Source organism: Capricornis sumatraensis, chromosome 1, assembly GCF_032405125.1.
Source record: "Capricornis sumatraensis isolate serow.1 chromosome 1, serow.2, whole genome shotgun sequence".
In the NCBI taxonomy this organism is placed as follows: domain Eukaryota; kingdom Metazoa; phylum Chordata; class Mammalia; order Artiodactyla; family Bovidae; genus Capricornis; species Capricornis sumatraensis.
In genome coordinates, this window is record NC_091069.1 from 159,003,103 (window position 1) to 159,016,815 (window position 13,713).

Sequence of the window (13,713 nt, forward strand, 5' to 3'; positions counted from 1 at the left end):
CTTTACACTTGAACTCTGAAAGGGACTCCTCTGCTCACAACCCCTCTCCTCCCAAAGAAGACAAACTTACCTTAGAAACACTGGCACTTACTGGCCCCTCTCCCTCAGCCTTGATACCGTTCCCAGTAGTTACTGAGGCCTGGCAAATGCCATCTCTGATTGAACTGGGGCCCCGCATCTTAGCTGGTTTAATTCCTTAACCTTCTAATTAGTCTCCCGCCTCTAGTCACTCCCCAGCCAGAGTCATCCTGCACTTCACTGAAAGCACTGACTACACATCTCTCATCATGCTGCTCCTCTGACTATAGACCTTGGCTGACTCCCCATTGCCTTCAACCTAATCATCAAACTTATTTAAGTAACGTTCAGTTCATCTCCCACCACATTCCCAGACATCTGTCTTCAGCCACACTGGGAAAGACACTGATGCTCAGATACACAGGGCACGTCACCCATACTTTGCCCTCTGCTGTTAACACATCATTTCCGCAATTCTGATGTTCCTTCTAGGGGTATCTCAGATGCTACTTATCTTACTTCTTCCATCCACCCCCAGATAGAATGAAGGCTGCTTCTCTGTCCTCCCATAGACCTTATAATATTCCACCAGCAGGCACATCTACTCTTAATGTGTAGCTGTCTCCTGCACTTGAACCACAAGGACCTTAAGGGCCAGACTCATCCCCTTAGGGTTATTTTATTCCCTGACGTATAAGGCACACAGGTGGGATGTAGGGTTCTTAAAAGAGAGCAGCAATCTTTGTTCTGACACATATTAGGTGTTTATTGACTCTTTGTTGAAGGAATGAGTAATCAATCAATAAATGTTTGAATTAGCAAGGGCAGGGATGTGGAGCTCAGATACGACCAGTGCACTTCATAGCTTTGCCTGACTGTGTGTTCATCACAGTCCAGCTCTGTGACTGGTTTTGTGCCTTGAGAAGCAGGAATGGGCTTAATAAAACCTAGCTTTCCAGACCACTTACAGTGCATCTAACTGGCTTGATTTTGTTTTATATAAAGGGACCGGGTCATGTTTCTATGTTTCTCATTATTACAATGTACATTTTGCCTGTGGGAAAAATACTACCTCGTCATAATTCTTAATTATACTAATCATTCCCCTTCCTTGGTTGTTGAGAATTAGAGCTAATTTAAAGGGAAGATTGGATTTAAGGGAAGTTGAACACCTATGTGGCTAACAAAACTGCATTTAAAAGCCCTTTAGCAGTTTTCTTTATTGGGCATATAGCAACACCTAGTGGCTTTATGGATTATTTCAGAAACTATTTCTAGAAACAGCTACTTGAGTTTTTTTCTCTCTTTACTGAATGTCTGCTCATTTGGGATTTTTCTTCCTTCTTAATTAATGGACAAATACCTTTAATCTCTATATTTTGTTATATTTAGCCATATCCCGCTTAAAAAGTAATTAAGAATACTGTAAATACAAACAGGAAAGTGATACCCCAAGGTCTAGGCCCCTCTAATAACATTTCTTAAATAGGAGCCTTTTGTCGGAAATAACCTCTTCCTTCTGTGTGAGTATAATGCCAGATTTCTTTATCAAACATTCACATTATGCACAGATACGTACACTTGCACTGGATGCCTCTTTTATCAGACGTGCAGGAATGAATTCTACCTCAGTACATTTTCCATGTCGTTGGGCCGTTTTTACATTTTGAGTTTTTAGGTGGACGTAGGTCTAGCATGTATCACACACATTCATGTCTGGCTTTTAAAAATAAATAATACATTTTATAATTATCCTTATCTTGACAACTTAGAATCATAGTTATAAATATTAATATAATACACTCAGGAGAAACTTTAGGACCATTTGATCTACTTTGTTTTTTTTGTTTTTAATTTTTGTGATAGCCCACTTTTCTAAGTAACTGATATTTTTAAAATTGTAATGCAATTTTGGAAGGTTACTTTCCATTTACAGTTATTTCAAAATATTGGCTATATTCCCCATATTATACAGTACACCCTTACATATATCATAAACCCAGTATTTTGGTTAAGTAAACGGAGTAAATTATACTTCAATAAAATTTAAAACATATTGTGTCTACAGTTTTTCTGTCTTTTCCTTCTGTGTCTTGTTGCTGACGGCATTGTTTCTTTCTCAACACTCTTCCTTTTTCTTATCCCAACTCTTGGTCCCTTCTGATTTGCTCCTTCTATTCTGTGAACTAGAAAGTCCGGTAACCACATAGGTTAGTAGTAAGCCAGTTCTTCTGGCTCCTAACTTTGTGCTGTTTCCATTATACTACACGGAAGGTAAAGGCTGAATCTACAGTGCTTTAAAGTAAGAGTAACTAGATTTTAAAAGAAGATGTTATCCACTGCAGGAAAATGCGTAGCCTCAGTGGCTGTTTCAGCTGTTCTAACCATTGAACGGTCTTTGTTGTGTGATTCCTGGCCAGGTCATTCAGATTCTTCATATTTATAAACATGGAGAATCAAGTCAGCCAACAGATATTCCCTGTGCATTTACTGTGCATCTGGTCCATGGGGAGCACAAACTTGCTCACATAAACTTCTCTGATTGCGTAGTACAACTGACATGTGTAGGGCTATAGGGGTTTCCTTCATTTAGATGGTAAAGAATCCAACTGCAGTGCAGGAGCCCCAGTTCATCCCTGGGTCAGGAAGATCCTCTGAAGAAGATAATGGCTACCCATTCCAGTATTCTTCCCTGGAGAATTCCATCGACAGAGGAGCCTGAGGTCACAAAGAGTCGGACAAAACTGAGTGGAAAAAAAAAATAGGGTTATAAACATCTTGTAATTACTCACATTTGAATTCTTCATATAAGCAGAAAGTTTTACTTAAGACCATCTATCATAATGATTTGCAGGGGGTCTTAATTTAACTTTAAACTTTTATGGCTGGATGTATAGGGATGGCCAAATTATCTACAATGGCACTTAAAAGAAAGTTGACTGTTCTTCTTACAGTTAATGTAAACTCTAATTGAGCCATGGGGAAACTAATCCCATAAATGATAACTGTCTTATGCATCATGGGATCAGAAATAAAAATGTGTGTGTATTGTGTAGACTTTATATAGGGTAGCTCCCATATATGATAATATACTTAATTCTAAATATTTCTATAGATTTGTCATGTGTGCCACCTACATATCAAGTCACCTTATTTTCATTTAGTCCTGCCCTCAATTTTTTAAAATTAATTTACTTTTTTGGTCATGCAACTTGTGGGATCATAGTTTCCTGGCCAGGGATTGAAAGCAGGCCACAACAGTGAAAGTGCCAAATCCTTAACCATTGGACTGCCTGGGAATTCCCAGGAAAATCAAAATAAAATAAAATTTTGATTATTTACCAAGGTATCTAGGGGCTAAACACATAGGATTCCTTATAAACCAGAACAGTATTGATTTTTTTCATTGTTCAGAAACTATATGGAGTTTTATTTACGTATTCCTTCCAAGAAAGGAATTTTTTGTGGCTAGTAATGTCAGGATTTGCTGGCCTTTTTAAAGTACATTTTGTGTCTCCTTGGATCAAATATTTAAAAAGCAAATAAAAACTACTGGACTTCTTGGCACACTGGTTGTCAAATAGTTAAGGACAGCAAGGGAATCAGGCTTTGGCAGCCAAACCACAGGTGGCAAATTAATTAAAGCTTCTGCACCTTTTCTATGGAGCTTATCACTGGAAGAAGGTGGCCATTACTCTTTCAAATCCAAAGGTGACAATTAAAATTTTAAATACTCGCTTCTGTCCAGTGGTCTGTGACGTTGTTAGAAAACACATCTTCAGTGTGAAACTGTGGTTTTAGGAATATAACTTGGGTCACTGCCAGCTCTTCCCATAGATTCAACCATCTAATCACATGCAGTTATTAAAATTACATAGGGAAAGGTTTAATAACACAAGAAAATCAATGTACTATTAAAAGCAAACATTTTGTAACTAGTACAACATCCCATTTCTGTTGAAAATATCTCTACACACAACCTCAAGAATATACATGGAATTCTAACAGTGCTTATCTTTGGGAGATAACATTGTAGACGTAGAGTTTTCTTCTGTATTTTTTCTCTTCGGATTTTAAACAGTGATCTTGGATTATTTTGTTTTCAGAAACAGGTTTCTAAAAAGTATTTTTAACTATCATTTTTCCCCTAGAGTAAAAGATAACTTGTTCCCTAAGATTCTCTAACTTTGCTATTCAGGGAAGAAAAGAGAGGGAACACACTGATATTGTATTTAAAAGACATGTTATCAATTTTCATTTAGTTAATTCAACAAGTACTTGAGTATCTACAGTGCACCCAGGCAATGTTGAGGATTCTGCGTTAAACAAAAGCCCTGGGGGAAGCTGGAGCATAAACACGTTCTTATGTCTTGTGGTGGTCAGCGATCGTTGATTGTTGGGGAGTAGAAGCGTCGTTTACCTCTCTCACCCTATGTCCTTTATCTGTAAAAGGGGGCAGATCAGAGGGATGCTGAAATTCTTCCCCTCTAACATGCTATGACTTATATGACTTTTGAATTACAGGCTACCAAGGTGATTATTTCACCCAAATGTAGTCAGTTTTAACATTCAGTAAAAAAGGAAATATGTATCCTGAGAATAGTACTTGATTAACAGCAAGAATTTTTTTTTTAAGTCAGTAGTGTTTCTGTAACTATTGTTAATAATGAAAATCACAAGTAAAGATTTTAGAGTGTTAAATGTTTACCCAATATAGTAAATAATATACAAGTATATATTATAAAAGAAATTTCTCTTAGGAAAATAATACTAACTTTTCTAAGATTGAGACTTGTATATAAATTCAGGAAAACCCTGGAACACAAAAATTTGACCTTAGGTTTATTTTCCCAAAAGGTTTATAATGATCAAAGCTCATTTTTGTGTTTTCATATAGTCAAGTGATATGAAATATTGGGAAAATGCAGAATGTGGAAAAAGTCAATATTCGTTAGTTTTGGTTGTAAAAAGCCAAGAGATCAAATGAGCGTCATTGTAGAAATTTCACTTTGGTTAATCATCATGAAATGCATTGCCTTGTCTATCTCCTACTATTTATGGCATTATATTTAGCAAGTGAATGATTATATAAAACTTTATAAAACCATGTATAAGACTTTGCAGAATATAACTGTCTTTTTTTCACAGTACTGCCTTAAATTTGGGAATGAAAACCATTCCTTCCTTAAATAGGGATGTTTTAGGTGACATTTGTCCTCTGTTGTCGTTCAGGAGCTATCTGTGTGATGCCTCATACCACCTTTTTTTGTTTCAGATCTCCTCTGGCACCTGCAGGCCTGATGTTTCAGAATCCTCTGAATTGCGTCAGAAGTCACCATTATTTCAGTTTGCTGAGGTAATATACATGTTGCAATCTATACTTAATTAAATGGTAAAGTGAGCTTCAATTTTGGCTGATGACAGTAACTTGAAGCAATGAAGAACTCATCGTTCTTAGATCAGATAATCATAAATGGGAAAATAAATTTTGAAACTCTAGAGTCTCTTAATTAAGGAATAAAGATATTTCTATAAACGTGTTATTAACTCATACTAAATGTTATTTCCCTTAAACCTCATCACTAATTTTTATTCAGGGCTAGGGAAGTTAGGAATATAATTGAATTATTGTTAGAACTTATTTATCAGGTGTTAATTTGACAGGTATTGAATCAGAAGATAGAATTGTCTCATGGTTATTGGCAGTGCATTCCTGTTTTATTTATTTTCCATACACTTTGCTCTTAATTGAAACTTCAGCATACAGTTGGCAGTTTTCAAAGTCTTATGTCTTAATGTTAGACCTGTTTGGCTCAGTATGTCTCTAACATACAGATGATGTAGAAAGCACATTATCCTTGATATCAAGTCTAAAGGTTAAGACTGCTTCCCCAAATGTCTGCTTTTACCCTGGAACTCAATATGGAGCCATCATTGATTAATTTTTTCTGAGCGTTAAACCACATGGCCCTCCCTTGATCATTTGAATTGTCTTTCACTAGACCTTCTCTCAAACTGTCATCCCTCCTAATGTTTGCCCCTGGTGGTACAGTTTTGTACAAGGAGGAAATATGTTTAGTTTCAGACTTTTTTCCTCCTCTAGTGTCCTTTCCTGGTGGTTCTCAACATGTCATCGACAATTACTTTTCATGCTGGCATATTAGGTCATTCCTTTTATGACATTGTTGGTAATATGCCTAAGTGTCCTGCTGATATCACCAGAATATTATGTTATATATTTGCTCACATAATGCTCCTTACCTATCACTTTCCTGTCTGCTCTCTGTGAGGTGTGCCATGAATTCTAATTGTCTTGTATATTGTTTCCTCAAGAATTTAATATAGTAGAGTGTTCCGTCTGCACTCCCTTTTAAACATAGTTTTATACACATTAAATAATGTTAGTGCCGGCTTTGAAAGCAGAGATTCTTAACTAGTGATCCCTGAGCCCCTGAAGATCTAGTGAAATCTCTCAGATTTCATATGAAATTTTTGGTATTTTGACACATGTGCACTTTTTTTGGTTAGTATAGCAAACTAAAGAGTCCAAAGATACCCTTGACCCTAGCCTGCCATTTCTTCAGAAGCTCGCTATTCATGTCAGAATCTCCTCTACTCAATATTAATTTGTAGAAACCTCCTTTTATTTAAAAACTTGTGAAGTGCTTTTCAGAAATCTAGATGGTTTATACCACTGGTTCTATTTGGTTTACTCTCTGATTTAAACTTTGAAGGGCATATATTTCCCCTTACACAAACTATTTGTTTTCTTTAACTTTTATGGAGGGTTGGTAGAAGTGAGAAGTCATGTCTGAAATAAGACATGACTTTTATAAGTTTAAATGATAGACTGTAGGTCTGTAATTCCCAGGACATCTTTATGGATTCATATCTGCAATCTGTCACAGCTCTCATATGGAGGTCTTCTGAAATGATAGGTTTCATGATTTGACCAAGAAGAGTTCTACAAATTTATCGTCAAGTGTCTTCAGAGTACTTGGTTTTATCTTAGCCATTTATGACCATTTGTATATATCTAGTTTGTTAAATAGGATATGGGAGATCTTTTTTACTGAGATTGATTCTAAAAATGCTTGTTTGATTAAAAAATACAGTGAAATGAAAATTTTCCTAGTGCCTTCAGCTGTAAATAGAGTCAATAATTCAATCAGTTCTCTCTTCTAATTATTCCTTATCTCTAAAAGTGGCTTCAATGTTGTATCACGAACTGGCTCCATTCTCTTTCTAACCAACTTAATTTGATTAAAATGAAGAAATGATTCCTATGAATTCTTATGAAGAGTTATGGTCCAGGTGCATGTATTGCTTAGTAAGTTGCCTTTGATGGAGTCAGTGGGCACAGTTAATTGAAGAAACTTTTGGGGGACTGGGAATGGGCTGAATTTATAGTGCCTATACTTTCTGCTTTTGTGACTCGTTTTCACCCAATTTTGTAGCTAGATAGAAGGTCTGTTCACTTTGAAACCAAATTAATGACTGGCTTGGCTTCAAAACATCCTTGAGAAGTATTTCCTTTAGAAATACTTGGCCCTCAGAGGAAACCTTTAATGAAGTTTGAATAAGCACTAGTAGGTAGGAATGAAAGTTCTCCTAGTTGAATCAAGGATGGTGTAACAGAATCCCCTATCTACTGTCAGAGATCTGAGGGTTGTGTGTGGGTGGGTGCAGGGGGCAGTGGTGGGTGGGAGGATGCATGGTGTTATAAAGGAAAAAAACACTATTCATATTCAGTAAACAGTTTATTGAATTCTGGTTCCATACCAGGCAGTGTTTTCTGTGACTTATTTTCTTCTCACCATAATCCTATAAAATGGGGATTATCATCACCATCAACTTACAATTGGGTAAAATAAGTCTCAAGAGATTAGTTGAGCTGCCCAAGGTCTTGTAGCTGGTGAGTAGCAGAGCTAAGCTTCAATCCCAGATACTCTGACCCGCATGGTTTGTGTCCCCAACACAGTCTCAGAGCCGCCTCTAAGCAGAGAACAGCTTAAAGGGAGTGCTGTAAGTAAGAGAGAGATTTTACTTGCAGCTTCCAACATTTAATATTATATTTTTAAAAAATCACTGAAATAAGTCTATCAGTATAGGTCTCCTCAACTGCTGTTTGGTACACATCTGATACCCGTTCAAGAGACATGGCAAATGAGCCAAACTCAGTCTTTTTTCTTCTTGCCACGTCTGTTTTTAGAAACATGGCCTTTGTCTTCATTTATCATTGATACTGTTTTTCTAAAAGGGATTGAGGGTGATGACTCATGTCTTAGTCTTTATCAGTGTCTACAGGGGAAATATATGGCAGATCTATTAGTCTGTTATGGAAAAAATGTCCTTGTGCTTTAAAAATTACATGTTTCCTTTCAGATATCTTCAAGTACATCCCACCCTGATGCTCCTTCGAAACAGTGTCAAGCATCAGCCTTGTTTCAGTTTGCAGAGGTATGGCTTTTTTTAATATATATTTTGGGTTCAGAAAATTTACTGAGTGCAGAAAGTATTGGAATAGAATTTTGTCACCTATAGAGACCTTCAGGCATGCCTCTTGCCATTACTAACAGAATATACATGGCAGACTGTTTATTGCTTTCTGCTGCTTTTCTATAATCATAGATCATCTCCAGATTTTATAAACGTTGACTAAAGAGTTCATCCAGAATAACAGTTTTTCATTTATTTCATTTTGCCTTGTTTTTAACTTGCTTTAAAAGCTTAGGAAAATTATCACCATGAAGGTCATAGTATTCCAATTTATTTATTAAATTTTCCAGTAGCGAAATTAGATGCTGTTGTTGATGAATGCGTCTCACAGTGAATGCAGGGTGAATACGACCTGTTAGATTATACTGTGATGTAGCTTCAGCCAGTATTTATATTAGCGTTTAATCCCAGGCTTAGGTCAGGTCAACTCTTGCAGGATCTCAGATTTCCCTGGATTGTCAGCCAGAGAGAGAGAGCACACCCTGCAGAGCATTTTCTTGGTTGGTATGATGAGAAGGCAATCTGATATTCTTTATTTTGCCACAAAAGCCCTGGCCTCAATCATATGCTCGTTTCTAATAAGCACTATGTGACAAATAATAAAATATATCCCTTTTGCAAAAGTAAGATACCATCTCCTTTAGGTTTTTCCCCGTTTTCCTTTTTATTAATTTCAACCAAAAATGCATATCATAAACTAAGCAATTTTTTATAGGGTTGAGAGAAAATGACAAGCAAGACTGTTCTGTTTAATATTGATGTACTGAATCACTTTTTATTCATTTGCATAAAGAGTGCTTCATAAATGAAATGTAAAATGATATCCTTTTGGCAGGAGAAAACCCAGCATCTTACTTTGAAAATGAGAAAAAATTACTTTTAGCTCTAACAGTGTTTTTTTAAATGCTGCTTCTTCTTGGGACACTTGTGTCAACCAGCACAACTAGATCCTACCAGTTGGCTTGCTTATCTGTAAGACTTCTCTGTCATAGTGCTGCTATAGTTGTTGAGGGCTATTCTATAAAAGTGGTAACCAGAATATCATATAATGGTATCATTTCACTAAGAACAATTTGCTTGATGAATCTGAATAAATTAAGATTTTATCATAATTTTTCATTATGATAAACAGGCTGGTATTTTCACTGTCAGGGGAATAGTTTCGTTTTATATTTCCTTGCTCTCCTCTAGTCGTTGATATCCATTTACTTGATACTAATAATTTTTTCAAAGATAAAAAAGAATTTTGACATGACTATAAATGTTTTTAGTGTTGGTACCTGATTGGCTCCATCAAACTTTTTAGAAACAGTTCCTTCCAAACACAGTTTATTTGGCATATATTTAAATTCTGTACTCATGAATATTAGAAAGGTTGAGGCTTGTCTTTGACACATCTGATATTTACGTATGCATTATTTACCAAGAGTTTTCAATTTAATTAAAAATGTTTGTATAGCATATCTCAGCTGATGCATTTCTAACAGGTCCTGTCACTCAGAGTGTGGTTCTTGTTTTTAAGTGATAGCACCATCAGATTTATTAGGTGTCCTGAATCCCTGGGCCGCTCTAGGAAGCGACGTGAAGGTGAAGCAGCCACTGTCTCTCGACTCTGGAGAACGAGATCCCATGCTTCTTTTGAATTAATTTGTTCTATACACTCACTCCTCAAAAAGAAAGTTTTTTTGTTTTTGTTTTTCCTAGTAAAGAACCTCTCTTTCCTTAGGAATTGTGCAGGAAGACATTTCCAGATATCAGTTCTCTATACACAGTGGCATTTGTCTTCTGAGCATTTCTGACCATGCATGTATAAGATTTGAGGAAGCTTTAAAAAAGATTAATTTCAAAACTTCATAGGACTTGTTTCAAGGCCTTAACAGAGGAAGGCATGCACGATGGAAAACCAAAATAAAATGTTCTGCTTTGGAATCAAATACAGTTCTCATCTAAACTCTGTGTATTATTTTTCCTGGTTTTATTTTGTATAGATTGATAATTAAGAGCCCTTACAATTCCTAAGCAGATTAAATTATTATGTACTTAGCTATTTAATTGTAAATGCTATATATGATTATATAAGAGAAGTATACTAAAATACAGGGTTCTCTAAGGATATATATAACCTCCAGTCACTTTCCTCAGCTGACCGAAGAGAACTCTTAAGTTTCAATCTCTCTCATGTTATGATCTGACCATATTGTCAGCCGAGTATTGCACTGGTTTATTCAAATCTAAGCTATACTAACTAGATGGACTGATTAAATTATCTACTAAGATCTGCTATGAGTGTATTTATTACGGTAGAAATAGAATAGCCTATAATTACTGTGATCGTATCCCTAAAACTTTTATAATTATTTCATAAAACACCCATCACCTTTGAGAAAACAAAAAGGCTTTTGAAATTCTTGTTCTAATTAGTCTTTACTAGAGGCTCTCCAACTTTGAAACACATCAGAGTTCCCTCAAAGACTTGTTCAAACACAGATTGCTGAACTCTACCCCCAAAGTTTCTTATTTAGTAAGTCTTCAGTGGGACTGACAATTTGCATTTTCAACAGGTTTCCTCTTAGGGAACTGCAGTTTGAGATCACTGCTCTATAGGTGGTAATTTTTACCACAAGTTATTAAATCAGCATTGTTAAGGCACTTCTGGTATCTCTGGGAACTTACAGGGAAAGGATTAAGTGAGGAGGAAATGGGCAGATAATAAAAATTTGCCCAATGGGCCACATTATAACCCTCATCCCTTTTCTGAGAGATTCTTGGTCCTATTATATACACTTAGAGAAAAATGCTTATATCATTTAGGCAACAGTTTTCTGTTGAAGAATGTTTTGCTTTGTAAATGCCCTTAAGATCAGGCTTGCAAAATTCTTAGAGACCCTTAGTGTTAATTTCATTTACAAGTCTTCATAACTCCAGGAAGAGGTTGGTCATTTATTGTGTAATACAATTATCCTAGAAACACACTTTTTAAAAAACAGTTAACCCAGGGCATTTCTTTAAATGAATATATTTTTTCTTGTATGTCAAGTCTTGGGTCTCTGTCTCACAAGCTGAGAAGGATATCTTTTCCTTCTGAACCAAATCTGATAATTTTAAAACCCATTAAAGTAACCTGCATGGAACCATGAAACTAAATAAAGAACATTTTGCTTGTAGGTTCTTTATAAATGTGTACATTTTAAGGGAGAAAAATATATCTGCTTTACAAGATATAGAAAGAAATACAGAGTATAGAACCTGTTTTCCTCACATTTCAGCCTGTCTCCCCTTCCATATTGATGGCTGTAATTCATCAAGATTCCACTTGGCCCATCTGAAGAGCCGTCACTGTTTCCAGACTCTGATCCGTTAAGTTGGTCAAAATGAGTTTCCTCTCTGCATTTTTTGTTGTTTACGTGTAGATTGACACATCTGTCACTGTTTAGATCTCATTTACTGAAGACTAATGACCAAACGTAATGCCAGAAGGGAGTTGTTTAACATCCATTATTATCCATTATTTAACAATTCTGAAAGCCATGACCGGTCCACATATTCTCTTCTCTGCTGAGTGGCTGATTCTTACACCTGGAGTATGCCTTTATGTTGAAAAATTGCGTGTTTACTTTGAAGACAGGGAGCTAATCTGGACAATTTAAACAGATACATTTGAACACTAAGACTTCCCTTAGAAGATTTTTCATTTGCTAATGTAAATACAATCGTAATCTCTCCAAGGTATTGTCACTCTTGGATATAAGCAAATTGGTGCAGTTTTAAAGTATTCATTTTTATGATGGCGTGCCCAATATGTTACAGAATGTTATACTTGACACAGATTCCATATGCTCACACTGGAGCTCATCGGTGTGAAAGTTTTCCATGTTTTATTGGAAGAATTAATATTTCTTTTAAGATAAGGAAGACCAATTACGTCATATTGTTCGTTCTTTGATTCATTTATTCACTCAACAATTGTTGGTCATTTCCTCCCAGACTACGTTTTAAAGTAATCATTTTTATGATGGCGTGCCCAATATGTTACAGAATGTTATACTTGACACAGATTCCATATGCTCACACTGGAGCTCATCGGTATGAAAGTTTTCCATGTTTTATTGGAAGAATTAATATTTCTTTTAAGATAAGGAAGACCAATTACGTCATATTGTTCGTTTGTTCTTTGATTCATTTATTCACTCAACAATTGTTGGTCATTTCCTCCCAGACTACAGTGTTTGTGATACCTGTTATAACTCCAGAAGGCTTCTGCCTAATTTGCTTTTGATCTTTGCCACCTCTTTCCTTGATGTGCTCCCCTACCTCAGGCAGCTATAAAAATAGCAGTTTAACGAGGGTGATCATTTTTCTTGCAGTTTTGCTGTATGTCACATACTTTTAATACCCACCCTGTTTATCAGAACATTATTTAATAGACAGAGGAGAGACTACAGTGGAATAAACAGATTAGCAAGCCCCATCCAATGTGAGGAAAATAAAAAAACATAGCCCCAAACTTACCATGCAGTATGGCCCACTACTGCCCCCTACCCAGGAGGGCAACATAACATGCACTTCCCTCCACTGGCAGACCTGTCACTGAAAGACATGTTTTAGCTATATTATTCTTACTTGAAAGGATGTGGATGTCCCTCAAATAGGAAAAAAAAGAATACAAGGAAATGAACAATAGTATAACAAGTCAGCATTACATAAGCTATGTTTATATTAGAAGCAGATGAGATTACTGAGAGAAAAAGTATAAAGCAGAAGACAGAGGGCCCTAAGACAGAACCCTGAGGGAGGACATTTAAGGGCTCACTATAGAAAGGGAGAACCAAGAAAGAACAGCAAGGAGAGACCTTAGAGATAGTCTGCAGTATTGGAAATCCAGAGAAGACTCTCAAGACAAAGGTCAGCCATGCCCAGTGCTGCAGACAGTAACATAAGTTCCAACCCCTTCCCCCAGTTAAGAAGCCAAAAGGCATTTTTATAGAAAGTATATCTTACTGTTGAGTCATTCCATGAAATTTTTATTGTTAGGTGATTCTAGAAACGTTGGGCCGCTAAAATACATTGATACACCCCCTACCAGCATGATCCTTTGGAAATCAGGCTTATAGCAACATTGAGCATTTAAAATACTGCCCTGTACCTACAGATAGGTAAAAATACTTTTAGATACTGAGGAAAAATAGTGCTTACTAA

At 36.2% G+C, this 13,713-nt stretch overlaps 1 protein-coding gene across 1 annotated transcript in view; it reads left to right on the forward strand.

Annotated features, from left to right (window-relative positions):
* Positions 1 to 13,713, forward strand: part of BBX (BBX high mobility group box domain containing) — a 155,690-nt gene that overhangs the window by 94,610 nt on the left and 47,367 nt on the right. The window contains exons 6-7 of the mRNA XM_068979246.1: positions 5,294 to 5,374; positions 8,404 to 8,478. Of these exons, the coding sequence (XP_068835347.1) occupies positions 5,294 to 5,374; positions 8,404 to 8,478 (156 nt within the window). The remainder of the gene's footprint in view (positions 1 to 5,293; positions 5,375 to 8,403; positions 8,479 to 13,713) is intronic.